The 27,863-nt window shown below is 44.8% G+C and overlaps 1 protein-coding gene across 2 annotated transcripts in view; it reads right to left on the reverse strand.

Moving 5' to 3' along the window:
- Positions 1 to 291: 291 nt before the first annotated feature.
- Positions 292 to 27,863, reverse strand: part of SLC22A23 (solute carrier family 22 member 23) — a 97,656-nt gene continuing 70,084 nt past the window's right edge. Inside the window, exons 5-11 of one of the 2 annotated variants that reach the window (XM_052697579.1) lie at positions 26,695 to 26,822; positions 21,751 to 21,840; positions 16,232 to 16,334; positions 12,675 to 12,907; positions 9,937 to 9,969; positions 9,011 to 9,134; positions 292 to 4,549 (exon numbers count right to left, since the gene is read on the reverse strand). In XM_052697579.1, the coding sequence (XP_052553539.1) occupies positions 4,192 to 4,549; positions 9,011 to 9,134; positions 9,937 to 9,969; positions 12,675 to 12,907; positions 16,232 to 16,334; positions 21,751 to 21,840; positions 26,695 to 26,822 (1,069 nt within the window). In that variant the 3' untranslated portion in view covers positions 292 to 4,191. The remainder of the gene's footprint in view (positions 4,550 to 9,010; positions 9,135 to 9,936; positions 9,970 to 12,674; positions 12,908 to 16,231; positions 16,335 to 21,750; positions 21,841 to 26,694; positions 26,823 to 27,863) is intronic. The other variant, XM_052697580.1, reaches the window with a different exon arrangement.

A 27,863-nucleotide genomic window follows, 5' to 3' on the forward strand; every position in this document is an offset into this window, starting at 1 on the left:
GCTATCAGCACTGCACGTTCCATGTGGCAGCACTGGGCCCGTTCTTACCTGGTAGGCACAGCCACCAATGCTTGGCTGCAGTTCAGGATCACGGCAGCAAAAGCAGCTGTTGGAAGCGATTTTAATTTATATAGCCCGGGAAGCAGTCAGCTGTTCTTCAGTGACTGAATGCAAAGGATAATTAGTTGCAAATCAACGTGTGGATTTAATTAGCCTGAATTAAAATCGGTTCATTCTGTTTGTGGAGGATCAAAAGTCACGGTGAGGGAGACAGACCACGGAAGGCAAACGGATGGGACAACATCTTTTTATTCTGTACATTTACATACAAAGTTTCTCAGTAGGTACAACGGATGTAACATCATGCAGACACTTAGCTTGTAAGACTGTTTTCAGTACTCGATTTAAGCTTGTGCTATGAGGAAGCACCACCAGACTATTCATGATCAAAACATACAGTAACACGATTCTTTAAAATTTCATCAGAAACCGCAATGGGGAGGGAAGTCTCACCCACACACGACACACTGTTACTCCTTTCCCAAAACATTTTACACAATACATTTAAAATGAGGTTTGTCATTTTTCTTAAAAAAAGTTACAGTGGGGGAGATGATCCCACACTTAATAGTGTTGTCTTATGTGCCAGCTACAGGCGCAACTTGACTTGACATTCACAGAGTTCATTTAATGGCACTTCTGCTTCCAATTTGGTGACCTTTAGTGTTTGGCTCCAGGAAGTGGCAACAGTTAAGCAAAATACTTCCATTAAAGCAAAACAAAACAAAACCAACAACCATACAACAAGCGTGCTCACCGAAATTGCAAGGTAAATCAGACAGAACCCGCTCACAGGTGCCAGAAAACACCTCCAAACAGATGACAGCTTTCTCCATGCTGTCTGTATCTGTCTGTAGTGTGTCAGGCACTGCTTGTGTCAGACACAAGCATTACGGAAACCTTAAAAGGAAAGACAACAAAGATGAAGCATAATGCCACTTTCACGTTTTTCTTTAAAACGGGAAAGAAGGAAGAAAGCCCTTGAATGGTAAGCCAGAAGGAAAAAATCATGGATGGGCTTAGGGGTTACCAAAGGCTCGCAGAAAAGGGCTGACGTGGACAGGACAACTCGGAGCGCTTCCTGTGGTGGCCAGAAACGGCCGTTGCAGAAGAGCAGCTCCTGGCCGTGGCTGCAGAGGAGCGGGAGGAGGAGCCCACAGCTGAGTGATGAGGCACCGAGTGTCTGCCTGTGGCCCGCCACTGCTCCGCCGAGCTCTCCCACACCAGAGAAGCTTAAGAAAAGCCTTCCAGCTACACGAGTGTGGGGAGAAGGAAACAAAAACAGAAGAAAGCACACAGAACTGTTCATCCTTTCAGGAGAAGGTGCAAAATGAGCTACCGATCTTGTGTTCTATTATCGTGACCGAGGCGGAGGGCCAAACTGGCCTGAGAAGCTGGGACTCCCCACGTTTTAGATCAGTACCGAGTATCTGTCTACAGGCAGACAAAAAAAGCCTGCAGTAATTCACATCACTTTTTAAAGAATTAACAACAACAAAAAGCGCCAAATATTCCTGTCACCTTGTGTTCATTACATAAACGTTGATATGTTTAAACGAGCATTCTCTTCCCTGGGCCTGCCTGTCCTCAGAGAGCAAACACCACGATAGGAAACGATAAAGCGCTGTGGACACCAGCGGTGAGCACACCGGGACCGCTGACGGTGCTGGAAGCAGCCAGCTGTGGGAAGGGGCTCCAAGAGCCGTACCGCAGCTTGAGTGCACACACGGAGACCTTTGCTATTCCCTTCAAACTTGTTCTGCCTCCTCAATTTCCCTTGTGAACCCACTTCTTCCCCCCAGTGCATGTGGCTTGCCACAGAATTCTTATGCTGAAGGTGAGAGGTATTGCACAAATTTGGCACGTGGATACTGTGCGGACTTGAAAGGCCTTGGGTTTTCCTTAGGTGAGCACAGATCGTGGAAGTCAGCACAGAACAGAAAGAGGGAAACGGCCACTCTCAAGCTGGGCAATAAAACTTTGGTGTAAGGAAGATCAGGCTCTTGCCGTCACAGCAAGTCTAGCAAAGATGAAAAAACAGTAGTGTAATTTTGGGCAAAATCAGCATCAACTGGTCCAGTGTTTTGTACCGGGCTCAGGAAGAACCCAAATGTCCACATCCTCTGTACAAAAATTAGTAGCTTTAGGACAACATTGCTATTCTGAACACGACAAACTCTGTCGCTTCTGCAGGTCTACCTGTCCTCCTGCTCTTTATCTGAGCTGTGCTGTGCACCTCAGTGCCTGCTGTGGCAGCACCTCTCTGATTTACTGGGGACTGGAAGAGGACATCAGCAGCCTAGTGGAGGACGGAAATTGTTAGGTTCAGTAGTTAGTAGACAATATATATACAGCAAAGGAGGAAGGGGGAGGGCAGGTAGAGGAGGAAAGCGCAAACAAATGCTTTCCGTGCTTGCAAACGCAAGATGTACATCAAACAAAGTGGCAATCATATGGACACGCAATACAACATCAACATCCTGCTGCTCTGTTTGTTCAAACGTCTGCACTACTGCGCAATCACAAATGGATGGCCTGAGTGGAAAAGAGGGAGGGAGAGGAGAGAGGTTAATGACAGTGCAAGAAAGCTGTTTGTTTACAGTGTCCTTGCATTGAACTGGATCCTCACAGTCATCACACAGCGAGAATCAAAAGCCGATGGCCAATGCAAGGAGTTGGTTTGGAGTCCGGAGGAAGGACGTCAAGTGGCCGTGATGGACGTGCTATCCATACAGTACGTGACAATTCGGATGTTCACTTTCTTTAGTGTAGCAGAGTGGGATTGACCCAATTCTTATTTTTCTTTTTTTTTCCTTTTTTTCCTGGAAGAAAATCCTACAAAAGCAGTTGGGAAAGGGGGGAGGTACAGGTGGGCTCACAATGTATTCATGGATCAGAACCACTAAACATTTCAAGAACTCCCGAGATGGCCAACAGACATTAAATCATTCACAGGCTATCCATTCTTTCCTTTTTGATAGTCACTTAAACACTCTGTCCCCTTAAATTGGTAACAAAACCTCTGGTTCTAAACACAGGCAGGGCAATGCCAGAACGCTCATTTCCCAGGAGCGGCAATCGCAGCCACACTGCCTTGGGAAATAAAAGTACAGACTGTAGCCAACACTCCTTGCTTTTTGTTACTGCTGGTCTGTGCTCTTCTGGAGCAGTCAGTTGTAGATTCAGGACTTCCCAGTAATTAAAGCCATTCTTGGCAAAACTAATTTTTGCATCATTGGTCAAATCATTTACATCTACGTTAGTATTAAACACCAGCAGGAACAGTCTAAAATAGGCTAACAGACTTAAAATGTGTAAAGCTGATTCTTACTGAAAAATCAGCCTGTTTGGGTAGGATTTTCTTCAATGCATTTGGTGAAAAAAAAAACAACCCGTTCTAATTTAGAAAGTAACTTTTAAATGCACATGGGCTATAAAAAAACCTACAAGCTGCCTAAAATGCAGTCAGAATTTGAGTCACAACAGGTTTTGCTTTGTTTCTTCTTTTTTTTTTTTTTGGTGTATACAAACACAGCAGGCAACCTGGGCACTTTGCCTTTCTACACAGGCAGAAGAATGTTGCACAAGTCAAAGTTTCAGTCGATTCAACTTTGCAGTGATACCTCCTTCCTTTAAAGGAACACAAAAACAAAACAAAAAACAACCCCCCCCCCCCATGGTTTCTTTCTTGGAATGGCTGCACCTCTTATAATAAGATGGCTTCATTTTTGTGATCTATGAAAGGAAAAGGAAATAAAGTGCTTCTTGAGAATAAATCAAAATAAATATACATATTTAATGGCAGGAAAAAAGAGTTCTGAAGGGCTACCTCCAGCCAGGTCTTTTCTCAGATGAGTATTTTCCCCCATAATTTTTTCAAGAGCGATCTGCACAACAGTTGATTCCTACAAGTTGCTTCAGCAACAGAGTTGAATTCCCCCAAGTCTGCATCTGCTCCATCACTGGTTCGTAAAACCTGTGCAAAACACCTTTGCCCAAAGTGCTGTTCCTCCTGCACAACAGCATCAAATAAAATACAAAAGGAATGGGAGAAGGGGGAAAAAAAAAAAAAACCAAGACAAAACAAACACCAAAGAAACAAACAAACAAAAAAAGAGAAAATCCACCCAGTTACATAGACTTCATCCCGTTGGCAGTGGTGTTCTCAGAGATGCCATCGCTCACAGTTGCTGAGTCGTGAAGGCCCGAGTAGTCCTTGAGTTCAGAGTTTGTCAGGAGCAGGGGCTGCTCGCCCTTCTTGTGAGGCAGGAGGGGCTGCCTGGTGTAGTGCTCCCCATCCGGGATGTTCTCAGGCAGGTTCTGATTCTTGCTCTCCGGCAGCAGCAGGATGCAGATGATGCAGATGAGCGTACAGCAGGCAAAGATGACGTGGTGCAGGAAGTAGCCTTTCTGGTTGTGCAGCTCCATGATGGGGGCGGTCAGGCGGCCAAAACCCGCACTGGCCAGGACCAGCCCCAGCCCTCCGCCCCTGTGAACACAGCAGAGGTGAGAGCACAGCCCCACACGTCTGTGCTGGAAAAGCACTTCAACGACCCTTGGCCCCTGGCTGCCTTACTGGGCAAGCAACTTGGGCACATGGACTCTGAAATCTCTGAGGCAGGGCTGTTTGCTCACAGCTTTTGTGCTGTGCAAAAATAAAATAAAATAAAGCTGTGTTGCTTTGCTGTTGTAGATAATTACTGCCTATCTGCTGCTATGAGGGGGGGGAATAATCATACTTACCCAAGTATCTTTTCACACCCACATAACTGCACCTACATAAGCAGAAGAGCAGCTGTATTGTGCAAGTATGGGGCCAGCCCTCTAAAACATTCCAAGTGCTCTCGTATTTAATAAGGACAAACCAGATTTTGCTTAGCATCCTGCTTAGACAAAACACACAAGAAGTGGTAGGCACAGAAGCCTGTTTTGGCTGTCCCCAAAGGATCTGGCAGCAATGGCCAGCGGAGGCAGGAGATGAGGCTTCACAGACCATTGCCTCACTCTGTTGTACCAAGCACTGAGTGCTGAAATATATTTCCTATAAAATGTGTTGGGGCTGGAACCTCTACGTGCACTGGTGTTGTACCAACATGAATCATTTTCAGGAAAAAAAAAGATAACACAGCAAGTGGTTGAAATAGGAGAATAAATCAAGAGTTCAGGGATTCATTTCTGAGACCTCTTCCTGACTCGCCATGAGGCAGGTGCCTCACCTCACTCTTGCTTTCCTTGTGTATTCACGTGCTGTGCATCAAGGAGTGACAAAAAGGTGAATACAGCTAAATGCTTAAATTATAAATACGGAACTTCAGGATATTCTTTATGGCACAAATGCTTATTTATTAAAGCAACGTGCCAGAGTACTAGCTCATACACACAAGCACCAAAAAAGAGGGAAAAGGCGTTAAAGCTCAAAAAGAACCCTGAAGTGTGAAACCAGCCTCTTCCATCACCCCATCACAAGAATGGAAATGTTTGCACTGGCTGCATTCTGTGCCATTTCAACTCTGGGTTATGCAAGCAGCCCCTCTAGCAACACCTTACCTTCCCTGAAGCCTCTCCAAACCCTGTGCACACCCAGCCACGTGGTCAAAGCTGCCCCATCCTGCCTGATGACACTGCTGACATATGCAGACCTGTTTCTGTGGCAGGAACACCGAGACCTCCGGGCTGTCACCCACGGCTGTCCCCTTAGCTGCATCCCACAGAGCTGCAGCACGCCCTTCCCAAGGCGCCCTCTCCTGCACAGGGAGGTCAGGCCCGGTGGCAGAGATGTGCGGGTTTCAAAAAACGCTCCTTAGGACAAAAATTCCTGCATGTACCTTCTATTTCTCCAGACCTGGTGAAGCTCTTTTCATAGACAAGAGTGAATTTTCCCCAAATACTGCAAAAGCCCTAATTAAAACCTTGCCAGCTTTCCAATGGCAATTTAGAAACCTCGCTGAATGCGCCCCTTGTGCAAGCAGCCTTCCTGCAGCTTCATTAACAGGCTCACATGGGTGCTCTGCACAACTTCCCTCCTGAACACATGGTGAGCTGCTCTCCAAGTTGGCTCGCTCACATCAGCACTTGCTACAGCTACACTGCATCTCAGTGAGCAAGGGGACCTGAGGTGATCCTTCAAAGCAGCTGCAGAAGGACATCGGAGAGGCTGAAAGGAAGCGGGAAAAGGCAACAAAGGCAGCTCTGTCACTACAAGGCAAGCAGCTTCACGTTTGGAAGGGAAAAAAAATACAGTTTTTCCACATCATGGCAGTAATTAGAACAAGCATTACTTTACCCTGCCCTCAGAAACTGGCAGGAGAACGACTGAAAATAGATGTTGGTGAGTGCTTGGTTTTTTCATGTCTGACTGTATTGCAAATATGAAAATGGGAAGAAAAAAAAAAGAAAGCAGCACGCTCTGAGAACAGGGAAGCAGTGCCACCACTAGGGAGCAGACAGAGCTCATGCTGCTGCACAGCAGTTAGCAGGTGGCCTGGCAGCCCTGCTCTGTCCTGACAGGGCCTGTGTACCAAACGGCTGCCCTGTGCAGGCAGCGTCCATCGGAACGCAGCACAACATCCTTCCCTGTGCTCTTGGCCTGAGCCCGGCTGAGCCTAAGTGGAAGGACTCACCCTTCTCAGCTTTGCACAGAGCACCATCATCCTATTTTGAGTGGGCCGTCTGTCCTCAGAACCAACTGCTTATTAGGACTTTATCCTGTTTGCTCAGCTGCTTCTAAAGTCAGCCCCTGAACACTCCTGTAGCTTTTCCCAGCCTTCTTCTTACATGAACAGCCTACTGGAGGCTCAGCTTCAGGCTGGAGTTTAGACACCTTTGAAAAGACCAGCCTGGGGTCTAGATCCAAGTAAACAGCACCATACCCTGCTGGAAACTCAGCTTCAGACATCTGTTGCTGGATAAAGCTCCTAACACAGCCATCACTGCCCATGCTTCATTTCTGTGCCTGGGGTGGAGACAAAAGCAGGACACCAAGAGAACTCCTGGTCCAGGCCTCTTCTCCACTCGTCAGTGACACAGAGGACAGGGAGACGACACCACACTTTCCTCAGCCCATTCATGCTGAGGAGCTGTGAAATCCATGGTGGTAATCTCATCAGGATTACTGGAAATGGACTACCAGTGTTATCTGATGCTCAGAATCAGTAGCTGAAAGTCCCTGTTATAAATAAACCCTTTGACCAGAGAAACCTCAGAGACAGCCCCAGCCTCTCACTACTTCTCTTTTCCACAGGGCTCCTCAAGATTCAATAAAATGCACAGTATGATGCTCTGAAACACTAAGGGACATCAGAATACCAGTGGTATTCTGGAAAAGAGGCAATGAGGCCAGAGCCCACCACAGTGCAAGACACGGCTTAACTGTACTTCCACCCAAGACATGTTTACAGACTGCCCTGAGAGCCACAGCATAATTACAGCTCCAACCAGATGTCAGCAACAGGTTTGCAATGGTAGGACTGCAAAGAGCTGCAGAGTATCATCATCCCTATTTATAAACAGGGACCCTGAGGTACATCCAGCTATTGTCACTTGCCTGGTGTCACCCAGCAGAGCCAGGGGAAGCAGAACTTTGGTTCCCAGACAGGAATTTGTCCCCCTCTCTGTTACAACATGAGCAATTTAAGGAAAAGGTTGCTAGGTTCACACTGCATATCTGATCCCACTTGGCAGATTCCGTTCTAAAGGACTCGGCCAATTCCTTATCTGCATGCCTTTCAAACAGAGATGAGGAGAAATTAAAGAGGCATAAAGAGACCAAACAACTGACAGGCACATAAATATATAGCTGCTAGTGTTTTGGGCCGCTGTGCAATCTCCTCTCACGCTGCCCTTCCCTGTGGGAATAATATTATCTGTAAAATACATTCACAAAGTCACAGAGCTTAGAAGAGCAGGCTGTGGACTGAAGGGACTGGTAAATCTGACAGTTCTGTTATAATGCTTTTACAAAGTTATTGAAAAACGAGTAATTGGAGGGGAAGAGGGAAGCTCAGAACCTCCTCCTCCCCGCTTCCCTCTCCCTCCCATTCGTATGACCTACATTCCTACGAAATTCAATGGGAATCAGAGCGGCCTCCTGAATCGCCGTGGCACTGCTGAAAGCATTACCCAGAACACACAAGCACAAACTTCGTGCCGGGAAAGATAACGCTGAATAAATAAAATGGTACATGAGCCACAGATACAGACAATTGACACAAGGCTCTCCAGAGATCATCTGCCTGAGTTCTACTACCGCCCAGCATGACAGCGCTCTCCTTCAGAGAAACACTGAGCCTTGGCTAAGGTAGACCTCCGGGCAAAGAGAAAAATGGCAAAGAAGTAGAGTATGATTCTGCAGTAAAGGCAAAACAGAGTGGTACTGTAGGCGAGGCTGCAGATCCTCAGAGTACCTGTGTACTCCTGCAGCACTGAACACTGCATACTGCAGCATCTCCTCTCCACTGAACCACTCCTATAGTAGGATTAACTCACCCTATGGAAGCAGGGAACTGACTGCAGCTGTCCTTCTCTGCACACCTGTGTAAATCTATCTTATACCCAGCTGTGGGCTCACACAGTTACCACTTGCACAAATCCAGCAGGGTAAGCAGAGTAACAAAATGGTGCGAAACTACAGAATCCGCTTCAGCTAAGTAATTTAGACCATACAGTGCTGTGAACAAATGCAGTTCACGTGATGACTAGCCTGCTGAACATCACCACGATGGGGTATGAGGTGGAGCCATCTGAAACAAAGCCACTCTATCCTCAGACAGGCATTTACTTAGACAGACAGACTGCAGCGATTAAAAAGCCGCTCGGAAATTACTGTGTGGTCTCCAATCATGGGAGACTTCCCCCCCAGCCCGTACTATACGTTAACTTACACAGCCAGTTATCAAGAAAATGAGTTTAATTTCTTCCCTGCCCATTAAGGTGAGCGGCCCTGGTGTCTCACCTTATTACTGTGGGTGTGATTTCAGCACAGAAGAATACGCTGAGACTTCCAACGGCATGCGAAGAAAACATCCCCACAATGGAAAATGCGGTGGAGAACTTGTCTTTGACACTGTCACTCATACCTGTCAAGACAAGGATGTGCATGAAAAGAGAGAATGAGGCCAAATCTCCAAGTAGGAAAACAAGAAAACAGGTCTACGTTACTCATTCTCCCTAAATAAGGATTTGAGTCATTTCTGTAAAGCTAATTTAAAACAGGTATTTATAAAATTCTTTCCCAAGCATCCAAGACATAAACACGGATGAAAAAACATTGTAATGTCATGCCAAAAATGGCAGTGATCTCTACATTGTTTGTGCTCAGCCACCACAAAAAAGCTGAAGACCAAAAAAAAGCCCCACCTATTTGGGCAGCCTTTTAGGCACCAGACACTGCCCTCCCAAATCTGACAGACAGGCAGATGCAGGCGGTGTTCATCAGCTTGCAGCACCTACAGCTCAAAGCCCTGGGTGCTGGAGAGGCTCGTGGGACAGCAGGGGAGGAAAACAGAAGTGCTCCCACTTCCATTACACCTGCCAATGCCCTGCGAGTGATGGGTCTGCAGACTGTTCCAACTCAGCGTGACCTCACTGTGTTGGATCCAATGGATGACCACCCACTTACGTTCTTGCTGAAAATATCAGCTCTTGGGAGAGCAAAAAGTATGTAAGTCCTTAGGTCACAACTTCTGCAGTGTACTGAATGATTCCCACAGCCTGCTGAGGGCTAAGCCCTTTCTGCTATGCACACCAAGTCTGTAGGAGAAGACAAATCCTGCTGGCAGACAGGGGTGTGAGCGCAGTGCTTTGCACACCAGGGCTCTGTGTGCAAAGCTTTGCACACCAGGGCTTCCTGCACATTGCAGACATGTATGTAAACCGTACCTGAGTCTGGAAGTTGACTGTATTTTCCAATCACTGCATCCAACATCACGAAGTTACAATATGATAAAAATAAGAGAGGGAGAGAAAACAAGAATGTACTGTTGTTACTCATGCAACTCATCCAGAGTAAAAAAGACAAGGCAAGCCACGCATGCCTCCCTCAGCCCCACGCACTCCTCCTGTCCCACAGCCCCCTGATGCGACGTGCCAGCTACAGCCAAATAAATGCTAATGAAATGGTGACAATAACAGAGGCAAAGCATTTTGAAGAGAACCAGAATTACTGCTGAGCTAACACAAAGGCCTCTTTCTTGTTAACAAAGAAGGAGAAGAGAAACTGTCCCTACTCTGCAGCCCCAAGCAGATGGCCAATGCAGGCTGTGCTTGGAAAGCAAAGCTCTCAGTGTCAGCATCACTGTGTGGTGAGCGACCTCCTCCTTTGGCAGCAATGTAAGGGACAACCTAGGGTCTGGAGCAAGGACTAAGCAGGATGAGCCTCAATGCCTGCTGCTGATGGATACAGTCCCTCTCCCCACTTCTGCAATTCCCATTTCATTTGCTAATTACACCCAAATTATGCTAAGCTGAAACATAAAGCTGTAACAGATACAATATTTGGTAGGGTCACTGCTTCTCTCCAAATGCTGTCCAGAAGTTTTGGGGAAGAAGTGGGGTATGGTCTAGAGCAGGAAAAGACAAGCTGCTCCAAAGCTCAAGGCTGCCTTTCACTCCTCTTTTCACAAAGAAATAGGGGAAGGAAAGAAGGGACAGTCTACAGGAACAGGGCATCTACTGAAGTCCACGTGTCAGCACAGCAGAAAACACCTAGGGTCTGTGGCTGTTTTTAGATTTTAGCAACTTGGTGTCACAGAATGGTGTGGGTTGGACGGGCCCACTCAGCTCCAAACCCTTGCTGTGGGCAGGGCTGCCCCCCACCAGCTCAGGCTGCCAGGGCCCCATCCAACCTGGGCTTGAGCCTCCAGGGATGGGGCACCACAGCTTCTCTGGGCTGCTGTGCCCACAAAACCACACAGACCCATCATGGAAAAGGTTCTAGCAATTCTTACAGGATGGTTCCCCACCATCAGCCCTTGTTGTTGCTGAAAAACTGAAACCAGATTTTAATGGCTCCAGTGTACCTTCTCTCTACAAAGCAATTACGTTTATTACCTTGGCAGCCTCCACAAATATATGATGCCCTTAGAAATAAAGACGAATGTATTGTAGAGACCCTGCTGGACACCATCACAAGAACCTGGAGTTTTGGGAGAACACACACACACACACACACACACACACACACTGTGCATCTGCATGTCACAGTACTTCAGAACATGAGATGAGGCACAGAGCTTCTCCCCTTTCAGCTGATGCTTTTGGGCACAGTAAGTGAGCTCAAAGGAAATGTGAACATCTGTACTAAGTGGAGAGCAACATTGGAGCCTCCTCAATGTCCTGAAAGATATTCACTGTTCCCCCTTCCCACTTCCACAAATAGTGTGTTCACGAAAGGTTGACTTGGTCAACACTTTCAGGAAACACAGTCTATAAATATGGGCAACACTTGCTGGCCAAGGGCTCCCCCTCAACATGCGGGAATGTAAAAATCTTTCCATCCTCAATGCAAAAACCCTCTCTCATTAAAGCTCTGAAGTCATTTCTAAACTTAGAAGTGGAAAACAGCCACAACCAGTGTTCTCGTGTTTGTCACAATTCCAGTTTGTCCAGAGGCACGTCTCGGTCTCCCAATAGCAGCCAGAGGAGGGGGAGAGACTCTTGCTTTTGAAAGGAACAATCGCTCTGACAAGCTGCATCACCTCCTAAATCATACCTACATATACACGTAGATCTTGCACACGTGCCACAGCAGAAGTAGGGCTCCTCAGCTGTGTTTCACTGCTACCCTCACATTACTTGGAAGTAGCAAGATGGCCAGATTAGGCAGAATACATACACCTATTGCTTTAACTTCTGCTTCTTTTAGAGGCCATGTAGAAAGAAGACACAAGTGGGAAGGTTCCTTCCATCCCAAGCCCTTACACAGCTCTTTTCCCAAAGCACATTTCACTGAAATAAATACATTTTGTTTGCTTGTCTTTACGTGACAGAACTAGAAGCACCACCAACACTCAATGAGCTTCACCACTGGGACTCATCCAGAACACAGTTCCTCTTCTTAATGAATCTAAGGCAACAATTGGTTGGAGAATCCTTAGATAAATTCAGCTGCTGAAGATAAGCAGGTGTACTGCACATCAAATCTGAGAAAGGTAATGGAACCATTCCCTGGTCCTTTATCCAAAGATCCTTGGAGGTGGGGGGGAATCGACCTAAACTGCATAACATTTTCCATCAACTCTATGAACATGCTAAAACCAATTCTCCCCTCCCATTAAAAAAAAACAAAACATGGAGAACCTTCATCCAACATTTGAGAGTGAACTGTTAACTCCGGCAGAGTGTAAATCTCTGTACCTGCCCAGTGCAAGGAAACATCAAAAAGGAGACTCCTATGAGCACCTAATGATGTTCTACTTTAACTGATAAAAGGGAGCCAAAATATACTGTAAGTGACACTTCTGCTATCACGGTCAGCAGATCACATGGCATAGCAATCAGCCACGTTCCCACACAGCTACTTGGCTGTCAGACTTTCCACCATCAACTGCTGTGACCTTTTTACCCCTACGTGCCACACTCAGCCTCCCGCGGTCCTGAGAAGCGCATCTCCAACTCACAGTTCAGAAGGCCCAGCTGAAGAAGCGATGCCAGAGCTGTAAGGATCATGAAGAGCAGGAGCCCTCCTCTCCTCCCCAGGAACCCAACCACGGGGCACATGGCCAGGCAGGATGCCAGCGCAATCCCAGCCATGGTATAGTAGTCTGCATAGAAGTTCTGGGTAATCGTCATCTTTGCTTCGTGCCCCATCATGCTTTTTGCAAAACAGTGGTGAATGCCGTAGCCAGTCAGCCTAGGGAAAGGACAGCCAGAGATCAGGACCACGTACTGCAATGTAACTCAGCACAGGAACATATTCACATGGGAAGCATTTCTGCTGCAAGAATACAACGCCGACTGCAAAAAGACCCATTTCTAGTTAGCTTTCCAGGTGCTATCATTAAAATAAGACATCACTAAAAATCATTAAAAAAAAATCCTTATTCAAGCAGAGATTTGCAATCTACTGCCTTTATTTGCAAAGCTTTTGGTCAAGATCAGGATATGATAAACTTTGTAAGGACTCTTAGTACCAACTCAATGATCCTTATGGTCTCTTCCAACTTGGGATATTCTGTGACTCTAAGATTCTGTGACTGGTTTTCCCAACACATTTTGGAACCCCTCCTCGAACTATTTCCAACATATCCAACTGCTGACCCCACTCAACCAGCACTGCTGTGACAAAGCAACCCGTGTGCTTGGGCAGCAAAACACGCACAATACAAAAACCTCTTCCAGAAAGACCCTCCTGCCCACGGCACTGCATCATACTACGGATGGCATCTCACCCCCCCATTAGCCTGTTACAACTGAAAACCCCTTAGAAATAAGCTTTCAAAGCCACACATCGTTCTTCAATGATTATTACTATGATGAAATAATAACCCCTAGTTCAGCCTACACACATGTATCACATTAGAGCAATCTCTTTCCTTTTAGAAGGTTCTTCACGATGCCAATCTTCCACATCTCGTTGCACTGTTATATTCCTCTTCTCCCTGTCCTTTCCTCTCAATGCAAGAAAGAAAAAATAAAGAAGACAAGGAAGGGAGAGCAGGGAGGCTGGAGGCAGAGAAATCACTGTGAGAAGCCCACACGTCACAGCGTGTGGTGCCATGCTGCACTGCACCAGCACGGCTTTGGCAGGAGGCTGATGCTCTCAACTCAACAACCCCAGGGCAGCAGCAGTACTCCTGCAGGGAAGGGCCTTCTGCCCCAGCACCTACACCTGACAAACCTGCTGCACGCTCATGTCAAATTGATGGTGCCTCACAGCTGCAGAGGCAGGTCTCCAAAAATGAATGGCAGGTGCATTATACTGATACACCTCTATCCTCCTGAGTGTCAGCAACTTGAAGCATTGTCAGTGTAAACTGGGTATTTAAGCATAGAAACAGCTGGGGAATACACAATTGCTGAGCGCGTGACTATTCGGAGCCTAGGGAATTTTTCTTGCTACCTTGTGAATCAACACCAGAGTTCAAGAATACTTCCTCCAGCACTGCACTCCTCCCCCCAACAAGCAGCTATGCAGTTACCTGCCATTATAGAGGAATGTCACCTGCTTTGGGTGTCTAGACAACACATCCTTCTAAGTGAAATATTAACTAGAAAAATCATAGAATCATAGCATCACAGAATCACAGGTTGGAAACGACCTATAAGATCATCTAGTCCAACCATCTCCTCCTCCATTTTTTAATAATGGAGCAGCATTAACCAGCTTCTATCTTCTCCCTTTCTCCTGCTTACATGCACACATGCTTGCTAAGGTTGATATTTAGGCCGTAACCAATAAACTAGATTACCTTATCATCTGTGCTTTGCTACCCAGTCTGCTTCCCCACGAATTGCTCAGTTATCTTGCTGAAACTGAAGACATTTATCTGCCTTGATAACTCACTACTACCTGAGAAAGGTTCATCCTCCGTGCCTCATCCACACCACTAAAACTTAGTACAGCCCCATGCAACAGAACCAACAGAACTTAAGATTTATTTTTTCCCACCTCGTAAAGACAAACATGAAAGCAATTTCCTTAAACACACATCAGCTGCACACTCCATACGGATGGCAAACAGCCTCCATACTCCATACTCAATACTCCATATTGCTCTAGGTCACTCTGTGGGCTCCCTAGTTCTGGGTTAGGGAATCTCCAAATACGTGTCACTAGAAATGGTGTGGGTGAAAGGGAGAATTCCCCCGTATTTCCACATACAGCTGTATGGGAACTGCTGAATCACAGCCTGAACTTGTGATTGATCACCCAAGGTGAGCAATGAATCAGCCCTGAGAGCACAGGTAAAGGCAATTCTCCTGTGCTGCTGGAAGCGGTGGAGCCTGGCTGCACTTCTCCTAGATCCCATTTAAGAGCTGACTACCAGTGGGGAAGGATCTCTTCCCTGGAGATCCCTCCTTTGGAGTTTTACAGTGAGTTTAGCATAAGGGTAAGCACTCTATTCTTTCTTTGGTGTAATAACATGCTTAGCTAAACTCTCTTGTATTTCATAATTATAACATCTGTATATTCACTGAGTATACAACAGCTAACTCTGGTTATTCAATATGCTTGCTTAGCCTAAGAACAAAACACTGCTTCAGAACCAGGCCAAATACTGATAGATGGCAAAGAGGAATGTAAAGCCCTAAAAAGAGAGTTGGTTCCACAACCAATGCAGAAACTGCATGCCTTTCAGCAGCTGTCTTCTCTGTGTTAAGACTGGTTCATGCCCCTGTTAGCGGGGACAATGGCTGCAGAGTGGGGCCACAAACTGGGGAAGAAAAAGCCACAAGAGCACTGCAGACTTCCTAAGGAGAACAGAGGATGTGCAGATGTCCAGTCTGCTCCCACTTCCCACTGAAAAAATCTCAGAACCAAATTCAAATGGGCATTCTAGAAAAATTAGAAAATATCCTCTCTATAAGCTGGATTTCATTAGAGGCTAAATCTACAGCCTATCCATTTGCTTTAAACAGAGTGCTCAATTTTGGACAGGTCTCAGAGACTGTAACCAGCAAAATTCTCAGGCAGAGGCCTCACTTTGCACACATAATCACATACTAGCTGAAGCTTCAGGACACAGGGATTGCATTGCTCTATTCTTGATTAGAGAGATTTGAAACAACTTTACAGTTTCTTTTTGAGGCCACATCAAGGGCACTGTTGTACAAGGGAGTTTGCTGGTAAGCAACATCTTCCTCTGTGACACAGCTGTATCAGCTGTAAACAACTCAGGCTTGTGCTCCTGTGGTATTAATGATTTCAAAAATCCCCTCCAGGATGTCAGCAGCAGATGTTTGCAAGTGTAAGCGTGTGGCTGTCTGAGATCTGTCAGAACAGTTCTGATGGCAGTGTACTTGCAGCATGACTATTGGTGCTGCCATCTGAAATGACCATTTCCTCCACTTTACCACATAAAATAGTTTCCCTGCAACAGCTGGTACTTCTCCATGGTTTTTACCAGAGGTTCAAGCTAAAATTCCCTCACTAGAGAGCCCCTATCATTTCCCATTGTTGCTTTCAGTTCACCAACTATAAAATACTCAAACAGAAACACAATACGAGACTTACGAGTTCACACACAATACCACAATGTTTTTCCACAGGTTCCTGGTTCCCACCACTTTGATAATGCAGACTTTCTTCGATCTCCTAGTGATCTCCTTTTCCAGCTCTGAAACAAAGAAAATGAACCAAATTATTTGGTAACTAGTGATAGGATTAATAGAATAGTGATAGGAGAGTTAATGGCCTTAAGTTGCACCAAGAGAGATTCAGGTTTGGTGTTTGGAAAAATGTCTTGTAAGAAGGAGTAGTAAAGCACTGGAATGGGTTGCCCAGGGAAGTAACGAATACCTCCACTGTCCCTGGAGGTATTCAGGAAATGCATGGATGTGGCACTGAGGGGCACGGTTAGTGGCATGGGTTGATAGTTTGAACCAGATGATCTTAGTTGCCTCTTCTAACCTTACTGATTCTATTCTTTCAATGATGACAAAGAGAAGGAGCAGCTTAGTGAACTACTGATATCTCAGGGATGTTCTGGAGAGTAGGATACTGCTGATGGTTACACTAGTGCAAGTTACAAGAAGCACAACTGCCTGCCTGAATTCCACCCCAGGTTTTGCTCTTCTTCCAGGCTTCCCTCAGCAACCACTGCCTTAAGGCTGAAGAACTGCCCAAAAGTCCCTTTAGACAACAGCCTTCCCGCACGTGAGAACGTTATCTAGAAAGCAGGCAGTATGGAATGTGGTCCTAGCAAGCAAAATGTTGTGAAGATCTTCAGGATTCTGCTGACTTCTAAATACTCACGGGCAGCACCATGCTCATGGAAGGTCCCTGAGTTGTGTTAGAATTTGTGCATTTCTGTAACACACATCTGAAATCCACTGGGAAGGACTGGAGTTCCAACCTGATTTGTGGGGGAATCCTCTCATTTTTTTCTGATACCTGTGTTTAAGCCAAGTGCTCATAGCACTGTGCCAGTTCATCCTCCTCCCCCTCATGTTTGAAATATTTGAAATCATTTTGAAAGATGCCCTACGCTGAAGACATTTCCTTAGGGAAAAAATCCTGAGCATCATCTTTTTTGCATTTCAAAACTAAAGCTGTGTCGCGTCCTTAAACTGCTGAGCTAACTGCAAGACAATTTCTATTTCCAATCCTGTAATAACACACAAACCTCTCAAATACTGCATCTGATACTCTCCTTGGTGTAGGATAAAACAAGACACTGCTCAGTTCCAAAATATCATTAGCTCAGAGACTGAAAGTGAACTCCTTCCTACCTAGGATGCAACAGAAGCACTGTTCCCAAGCTATGGGAAGTAGTGAAGTCACCATTCCTGGAGGTGTTCAAGATGTGGCACTGAGAACAGGGTTAGTGGGCACGGTGGGGACAGGTTGGCAGTTTGGACTAGAGATCTTTTCTAGCCTGAATGATTCTAAGATACAAGAGCAGTGAGATAACCAGGAGGGCAGGAAGCCTGCTGCAAGCAGAAACCACAGCAGAATTACAAAAACGTTGCATCCCAGGAGTGCAAATCACAACTGTTTTTTAGGGCAAAGACTTCTACTGCTGCTTTCCAGCGTGCTCCACAGCAGCAGGGCCCCATTCAGCACCCTGCTTCCATTCCCTTTGTGCATGGGCAATCAGCCCAGTGTCCTCAGCTGCCCACACTGCACTGCCCTGGCCTCTGCTTTGCTCACTGAACAGTAATCCCTTCAAGAGATGCAAGACAGAGAGGAGGAAAAAGGAGAAAAAAGCAAACCACTACAGAGAAACGAGATAGACCAACTCTAAATTATAAGCAAAACAAAAGATGTGTTTATCTGCTGTTACTGGAAAACAGTGTCATAAAAATAATAAACCAAAGAAACACTATTTAAATGCAAATAGTCATGCTGCTCACTGCTCACAGGTCACTCCTGGTCACCTATCTGCTGTAACTACAGGGAACGTTTCTGAGAAAAGAAATGAAAGGTATTTCGTTGTACTTAATGACTGTACTTCAGCAGGATATTATGGCACTAGCCTCCTTATACCTGATAATATCCATTCTCCCCAGCATCCATGCAGCATGAGGCCCACAGAATCATAACAGCACAGCAAAAGAGGAAATTGGTCAAATTAATATTTGCAAGACAGAAGCACACAGCAGGCTCACAACGGATCAGGGCTATCTTAAAAAAGAAAGCAATAAAAATGGTGGTACTTAATCTCAAAGAGCAAGGTCAAAGTGATTTTTGTAGCAAGATTCTGGAAAGGATTAAATGGGAAGAAAATAATTCAGAACAACTAAAGCAGATAAGACAGTGTTGTAAAGTCTATAATCGAGCCCATGCTAAACCTTAAGCACTGAAAAAGTCAAAGCAGAAGAAAAAGCACAAGGTTTTGAAGAGCTCAACAGAGGATGACTGTTGACTAATCTGGCTCAAGAGAAACAACAAAAATCAATGCCCACACAATACACACTGTACAGACTTCTTGGGGACACGAGGCTTCTCCCTCTGTCTGCTTAAGTACGACCAGATCTGAACTTCCAAAGCAAAACATCTCCTCCTCTGTCAGTAGAAGACTGTCCCTAATGCCACGCTCTTTGGGCTTTCCCAGTTTGGGTGTTTGTGTTTCTCAAAGTCATTCTTCATTGTCAATCTGTGCTTTGTTGAGCCACAACTTAGTTATATGAAATTAAGAGGACAGGATACATAAATATATATATTTAAATCAGGTGCCACTTCCATTCTTTCATGTAACGTTGGTGGGATCTTCAGGCTCTACCACTTATTTTTCCCCCCATCTTTTCAATTTCCAAAAAACCAAGTCTACTCACAAGTCACCACCTTCAGAAGATTGGCTGTCCCCAAGTCTCTAATATCATGTATCTTTCTGATGGCTTTCTCCATCCTTTATATATATACCAACCAACAACAACAACAAGAACAAAAAACCAAGCGAAAAACTAACTCATCCACCCCCACACAAACATTTACAATAGACAAAACATCACTGAGATTGCAACAAATAAAGTATGTGACTGTGATTGGCCATCAGGAGAGCAGCAGCAGGGCCCTGGCAGCTCCTTGGCTGTCTAAACACTGCAGGTCAATGATACGATCTTAAAAGTCAAGCCAATGTCCATTAAAGTCACATGGAAGCAAACTATTTCTCTGCCAGTTACAGCAGGAAACCCCCCCCTCCCCCAACTTTTTCTTTGATTTTGCACTGAAGTCACCAGTTCAGAAGCAATTTGCATTAAACATTTCATTCTGATACACCAGAAAGGCGAGTGTGGAAAACAAAAAAACGTTTTTCCCTATGTACTCAGAGGCCCATTATGAGTTTCCCATACTCTGGAGCCCACACACACTGCAGGCTTCCTATTCAAGAACTCAGTAAGAAAACCATCAGCATGCTAACTCTTCATGTCTCAGTGGAAATTAAAGCTATTCACTGGGACATTCTGACAGTCTCACAGGGAGGGGAACCCCGTCAGCCTACAGCTCCCAGCGCTGCTGGATTCTCGTGGGATCCACAGCATCTCAAGACCACGGCTTTCAAAATCGTAAAGCATCTCTCAAGGCTTCAAATGAACCCGTCTCTGCACTGCTTGGCAAAGGTAAAACGGACAAAGTTTGAAACAAACCCTTGAAAAAGGATGTCCAAGGTGACAGACGTCATATGGTGACAGGGTGTTGCTGGATTTTCTGGCTGCTAAGTGCTACTGTCAGTAGTGTTTTGAACATGAAAAGAGCTATGGAAGCATCAGAGAAAAGGCTCTATTGGTCCCCAGAGCTCTACAGCTCTGCAGCAGGAAGCAGACAGGGCTGAAATGCAGAGCTGAGCAACCTGCCACAGCCACAATGAGCTGCTGGTGAGCAGGGCTGTTCGTGCTTCCCAGGATTTCTGTCTCCAGAAACTCATCTGTGCTTGCTTTTGTCTTCAGTGACTAGCAGCCTGGCGTACTGTATTTTTGAAAAGCCTAATGTTGGAGGAGTATTGAAGGCTATCAAGTTGCATACAAAGATATGAGCTGGGTAAAGAGCTGACTGATGGAAAGGCAGCAAAAAGGGGCAGAAAAATGGAGATGACAGCGGGATGGAGAAGATTACTGCTGGGTGATTTGTGTTATTCTCAAAAATGAAAACAATATTTAATAAACTCAGTAGGGAGTTTGGCACAAAACTTAGGAATGTGTCAACGATGACTGCTGATGACAGCGAGGCGCGATCAGCCATTTAGCACAGAAATGGGCCCACAGAGATAAATGGATGAACATGAGATCGTGTGTGGCAAAAGCAAGTTGGAAATGCAAAATACAACTCAGCGATTGAAGAGAAATGCTTCTGCAGGAATATGAGCTTTTAACAAGGACTGCAGTGCCGCTGGCTCTAGGCTGCTTGATCTCTAACTATATGGCACCCTTATGTTGCATTCATAAAGTATTTGCAATTCAGCCAACAAAATATGGGTGCTCTTTTACAATTCTGGTCACCAACATTTGAGAAACTGAAGCCTTGGTAAGCCTATTTATCAAAGGAGGAGATAGAGAAGAACTCCAGCTGTCTGCTGATACGGTATACGAGAAGAGAATAAGAAAATTAAGATAGAGCCAGTTGCAGAACAGGAGCAAATGGGAACAGAAAAAAGACGAAGAATCTGGACAGCTACAGCATATTTGAACTGAATGCTAAAACGCAGCCAAGCGTAAGGGTGATTTGGATGAGGGAATGGCTTTCCAACAAAAGCACGGGACAAAAAAGCTAACAGCATTTAAGATGAATCTCGGGTAATCAGAGCAACTGCGTAACTCATTGACTACAACCACAAAGGACTGACTGCAATAATTTGTTTCAATCCCGTGTTTCTAATTATATTCAAAAAAAGGTGGGAAAAGCCAGACGCAAGGCTGCCATTGCAATTTTCAGTTGCTCATACACATTATGATACAGCACTTAATTAGATGATCTCACATTCGTTTTCTCTTCCAAAATGTTCAGTGCAGTCAGAAAACGAGCAGCTATTAATGATATTCTCTACCTTTCTCATTCAAGACGTGCCCCTCTGCCTTATTATTCAGACCTCACAGTGAATACAAAATCGTAGCTTTCCTCAGAGACATTCCCACAGTGCTGTCAGAATATTCATGTGCTTCATAAATATCAATGAAATCACCTCCACTGCTTTCTCATAAGATTATTTCAGTTTTGCAATGCAGGGAGATGAAATGCAGAGGAATAATGTCTAGAATGAGAAAAAATCATTCAGCATTTTTAGGAGTATAGCTTGAGAAAGATGAGTGCTGGGTTGCTCAGAATTCTCTGCATGCAATATTCATTGTAGGTACTGAAATAAACACTCTACCTTTCTGCAAACCAAGCCCCAGAAATACATGCCATAGAGACACACACTGAAGAAACAATCATTGGTGACAACTAGAAGAGATTAATTGCAGGGAATGTTCTATCACTGTGCACGAACATCCCTGGTGGACACAGACACCAGTACAGCTCTTCAGGAGCTATTCAGCTTCATTCCCCCAAGACTGCCCTCTTTCCTCCTGCAACCCTCTGGCTCATTCACTACACACCTTCCAAATTCTGCAACAAATGAGGAACAGACAACAGCTTCATTCCCACAGCATCGTCCATCCTATGCACTGATTCATCCATCCTATGTCCTGTGAAAAAATAGGTTGCAGTCATGTTATTAAAGGCTGTAGCATCTTATCTTCGTGCCAGGAGGCCAAACAAGGGTTGCCCAGACAACCTGACTTTTTGCATTTCTGAGAGCCTGACTTGCCAGTGTTTACATTCCGCTCACCTTACCAAAAAAGCAACAACCAAAAAAAATCAAACCAAAACAACAACAAAAGATGTCATTGTGTAGAGCTGGACAAATGTCACTGTGTGGAGCTGTATCTGGGCCATCATGTTTCAGATGCCTACACAGGCGTTACAGCTACCTGTGGCTGGAGCTATGGAGGGATGCTCAAGCAAGCTGGGCAGCAGAGGGGTGAGGCACACATTTTAGAAGTGGTTTCACAGGAGAAGAATGCTGAGACTGCATCCTAGGGCTTGACAACTTGCTCTGGAGGGAGAAGGAAGCAAATGGTCACAGCCTTGGTCTTTGTGCCCTAGTTCTCCTTCTTCCTTCCTCTACAGCCATTAATGCCCTCTGTCCCCCGTTGCCTTTGCCCATGGAGGTCACCTTCAACTATCTTCATACTTTGCCCCCACAACTCTTTTCACTCTCCTACTCCCTCTCCTCTCTATTAGCAGACCCTCTTAGTGCTTTCCTCTTCTGATAGGTTTCCTCTCCTCGCCCCACGTCCATGCCCTGTTCACACAGGCATTGAGAGCACCAGGGTTTGCTGCGAGCCTTCCATGCTCAGCTCCCACTGAAATTCAGTCAAGCTTTAAGAGAAGCTGATCACCACCCAGTTGTTTCTTTGTTTTTACTTTTTATTTTATTTTATAGCATATTTGGCTTTTCCCTGTGGCACCACAAGGCACATCCTCAGTACATCCTCCCTTCTACCCCATTCCCACTTCAAATCCTGCAGCTGTCAGGTCATGACTGTCTTCACAGGGATACATGCAGCCAATACATGCATGAGCTCCTCCTCCACTTCTGTATATCCAGCCAGCAAAAGAAGACTTACATTCATCACTCTTACTCTTGTTGCTCACTACTTTTCCTGTATGGCACGCCTTGAAGGAGCTGCACAAACTCCATCAGCTGCCACTGGCGGACAAGAGAGGACTGTCAGGAAAAAAACGAGCCCCTTCTGAAAACTGATCGGATATTCAAGAGGGCAACAGAAATCACTGCCTGCTGGCTGGTTTCCTTTAACACAGAAATCTCTTTTGTCCGTGAGACTTAAAGGCTGCCTTTATTCCAATGGTTTGAACTGAATTTCCCACAATGTACCTGACTAACCCCTGGGACTTGCACGGGGTATTTAAGCTTGGCACTAATAAACAACCAAGAAACAAGATCTTGTAAAGAAACACATCCAGCAGGTTTGTATATGGAGCAGCATCACATGAAGCCACCCTGTATTACTGAGCTAGGAAACTTGCTTTCTTCCTCTGTCTAATACACCTAGCTCTTCATCTATCCCAGTCTGTACACAGTACTGTAGTTGTAGCTGTGGTGGCCTAAGGGTACAATCTAAGGTTTTGTAGTTATTTTCTCATATTAGGAAAGGAGACTGATTCAAACAAAGAAAAATCACCTGAAAAGCACAGCTTTCCTAACTGCAATCAGCATTCATATGCACACACAATACTTGTCACCATCATACACTTTTGTAATTCCATCAGTATTATTTCTCCAAGCTGCAAAAATGTTTTTGTGCCTTCTTCCACTGAAATAGAAAGCAATGTCTACACACACTATGTCCACAACACCCTTCTGGTTTGTTTTCATCTAGAGTTGAACAATAGAAACCATTTTCGATATTCTGTCCAGTCAAGCAGTTTTGTTTTTTTTTCTGTAAGGGAACATCCAGACCATCATTCACCAAAGAAGATAGGCAAAGTGATACCAGGGTGGGCTTTCACAGAAATTCTCTACTTTTCTTGTGTTAAAGAAGAAAACACAACTGCATTAACCACCATATCTCAAGATGGCAAACTGTTCATAGCCAAAATCAAAAGGTGTACCAGCTGTCCCAGAACAAAGCTAAGGGGGCAACCATCCATTTGTTTTGCAGTTCAGAACATACACTGCTTTCACATCCATAGGGCAGTCACAGAATCACAAAATAGCTTGGATCAGAAAAGACCTCAAGAATCATTAAGTTCCAAACCCTACAGGCAGGGCTGTCAATTGTTAGATCCATTACTAGATCAGGCTGCTCAGTGCCCAATTCAACCTGGCCTTGAACATCTCCAGGAATGGGGCACCCACAGCCTCTCTGGGCAACCTGTTCCAGCATCTCACCACTCTCTCAGCAAAAAATTCCTCCCAGAGATCTAATTAAAATCTTCTCTCTTTTAGTTTAAAACCATTTCTCTTTATCCTATCATTATCTACCCATGAATAAAGTTGATTTCCCTTCTGTTTATAGTCTCTCATTAAATATTGGAAGGCCATAATGAGGTCTCCCCTCATATCAGCCGTTTCTTCTCCAGACTGATCAAGCCTGGATCCTTCAGCCTGTCTTCAGAGGAGAGGTGCTTCAGCCCTTGAGTCATCTTCAGGACCCTCTGCTGGACCCATTCCAAATGCCTGACATCTTTCCTGTGCTGGGGCCCCCAGAGTTGGGTGCAGTACTGTAGCTGGAGCCTCATGAGGGTAGAGGAAAGGGGGACAATCCCCTCCCTCTCCCTGCTGGTCAACTCCCTTCTGATGCAGCCCAGGATACTGCAGGCTTTCCAGGCTGCAAGCACACTGCTAGCTCATGTAATGTTTTTAATCTATCAGAACTGCTAAATCCTCCTCAGCAAGGCTACCCTCAAGGAGTTCTCCCAGTCTGTATACATATCTGGGATTACCCTGACCCAACTGTAACATTTTACACTTGGCTATGTTGAATCTCATCAGGTTTACATGGAGCCCAGCTTTCAAGTTTATCAAGGCTCCACTCGATAGCATCCCTTGCTTCTGCTGCATCAACTGCACTGCTCAGCTTGGTGTCAACAACAAACTTGGTAAGGGTGCACTTAATCACCATCTGTGTCATTGATAAAATGTCAAAGAGCTCCGTTCCCTGGGAGACACTGCTCAGGTCACTGAGAAGATGAGTGTCATGTTAATTTACAGTGCTCTCAACCCCAATCCATGTCTCTTGTCCAGCTTTAATGTTTGCCTGCTGCTTTGTGGGCTAAGCACTACCCATCAGCTGTCCACGCTGGTCTCCAGTCAGAAGGGCTGTTATCACAACCCCAACGTGACCACTATTAAGACAATTCATTCTTCTCCTTAGGGGCACCTTCTAGAAGAACACTGGAAAACTGCTCAAACAGACCAAACAAAAAGTTTGGTTTTTTTTTTTCTGCTAACACGTGGGCCACCTCTCTACAGCACAAAGAGAATACAGAAGGTTGGTCTCCACTATGTGTAGCATAACCAAAGGGACAAATAAAAACTTTCTTGCAACAATGAGAGAGTACAGTTCTTCAGAAGGGAAAATACACCTCTTCACTCCTTGGACCACAATTCAGAATTGCATTTTCTTCCATCTCAGAAATACTTCATCCATTTGAATGCTAATTCTTTCTGTTATAGAACTGCTATAAGCTGCCAAAAAGTGTACATACATCTCCAGTAACAATCTGTTACACAAGGTATATTAATTTGACTGTGAGTAGAATTACATTGGGATTTCTAGCTGGAAGAGACTGTATGGGACAGCAATTGAGTCACTCAGTCACACAAGACTACTATCACTAACACTAAACAGCAACACAACAGACCTGAACTGAAGCAAAACGTTTCCCAGCCATTTCAGAGCATAAAAGAAATCACAAACAAAAACCCTTTCCATGCAGACAAGAAAGCTCAGCAATAGATTTAAGAAGAAATAGGAGTTATCAGCATCAGGCTGAATGGCATCCTCTCACACAGACAAGTACAGGCTTTTTTACCATTCCCTGCTACAGCAATGATGTCTTTGTGATTACAACACACAAAAACAGAAATGTGCTCTCTTCTGCTTACAGACCCATCCAGACACATAACGACTGCAGTTTGATCAAATTCTTCACTCAGGATTTCTACTTTTCTCATGTCCTCACTCACATTATCAGTGCCCCCTTACACCTACAAAGACAGAAGGCCCTTCCAAAATCTTTAGTTAAACTCATTTAACCCACTTGGCACTCTTCTCATCTTAATGTTTCTAGAAAAATAAAGCCTCGTTCTACAGCCAGATTAGGGAAAGCATCACTCCTGATAGCAGGCAGGTGTGCAGGTGAGGTACCCCTGCAGCTCCTGAGGTAAGAGTAGGTAGAGTATGAAATAGTGAAAAATCAACCAAAAACACTTCCACAGTTTTTTGGAGAATAGGAAGTCTGCAAGAGACACTGTAAAATGGGTATTTATGCACACTATCAAGACTGCAGGATCAGAAGCCCCCAGGACAGCACTGCTCAGATAGAACAGGCGCAAGATTTGATACAGAAATAGGATGTGATTTAGTTCTGCCATGCGGCTGACGTTTTGGAAATTGTGGCTTGGGTGCTGCCGTCTCACCCGTCTCTGTGTGATGGGCTGGACCCCAGCCAGAAGGTTCCTTACAACAGTTACCAGAGGCACACTGAACTGACACACTGCAGCCATGGTAAAACCATCCAAAAGATGCTCCTAAAAGCATATGGCACTGCCAGATGAAATGTAATTACTAGAACTGTTCATCAGACTGTAATTTTAAAGATGGTTCTGGACTTCAGAGCAGTTTTTCAAGAGCAACAAAATTAATGAAGAAGTGGAATGATTTTTACAGGCAATAAATAGACTGTTTAATTCTGGATAATAACTTTAGAAAACGATTTTGCCTGAATGGATGGATTCATGCTGTACTCACCAGGCACCACTCCTTTGATGTCGCTTTCCGCGTTCATCCTGTTCTTGCGAGTGAGCTGCAGGATAAGTTCCTTGGATGCCTCAAACTGCTGCGTAGCCATCAGCCACCGTAGGGACTCTGGGAAAATACTTCAGAGATGGAAAACACATTAGGGTTGCTCCCCAGTTTCTGCCAGAGGAGAAGTATAGCGGGTCGCTGCTCATTAAGTATTAGTAGCTAATATAACTATTTTCAAAAAGGGGAAAAATCATCTGTTAGAAAACGTAAGAACAAAAAGGCTCAGGGCACAGGAATTGGTGACATTCACTTTTACACTGATCCACAAATAATACAGGAACCATCCTATCACCTTGAGATAGGTCATATTAGAATTTTATAACATATTAGAGGAGTTCTGCCTATTAATACCATTGTGAAAGAACAGGGAGAAGGAGGAAGCACTTTATGCAGGAGACATTCCCTGCCAGGCAGGGGATAGATGAGCTGTGCAGTTACACAGGATAATTCAGGCCACAGAAGGAAAACATATGACAGAAGTGATTTGAATTCTCTTGTAAAGATGGAGATTAAAAAGTGAAAAATTACTTTCCAGGATTATAATGGAACAGAATTTTTTAATTTTTAAACACGTTAAAAATCTTCTTCCTCACATGCAGATTTTAAGGCATTCTTTTATACGGGTGAGTATGGTGTGCACTCCAGATAAAGTTCAGTTGCTGCTATAAAAGTTTCTCCCAGTAAAGACAAGATTATGTTAACTGAGTTGCCTTACAAGCATATACAGAAATGCACATACAGTTATAATATGAAAGAGTTTGTTTTCATCTGCTTGTTTCCCTCAAGTGCTGACATTCGCCTGAATTCTTCAGCTTAATTCTTCCCTATGTTCTACAGGTAAGTTCATGTCATTTTCATTTAAAACAAACAATCAAACAAACAAAAGCAACACAAAATAAAGATCTAAAAAAAAAAACCAGCCAAAAACCCCCACCAGCCACCACCACCACCAAAGCCCTACACTTCCATCAATACAGATACTTTCAGAACAGACTTTTTTTTTTTCCTCCTGCTTTGGCCTCATTTTCATGTATTTTCCAAAAGATCTCTCTAAGAATGAATTTATCAGCTTCTTTTAACTTCAAATATACAGTAAACCTCATACTTCCTTC

This window comes from Tympanuchus pallidicinctus, unplaced genomic scaffold (assembly GCF_026119805.1).
Source record: "Tympanuchus pallidicinctus isolate F22 unplaced genomic scaffold, pur_lepc_1.0 scaffold31, whole genome shotgun sequence".
Taxonomy (NCBI): domain Eukaryota; kingdom Metazoa; phylum Chordata; class Aves; order Galliformes; family Phasianidae; genus Tympanuchus; species Tympanuchus pallidicinctus.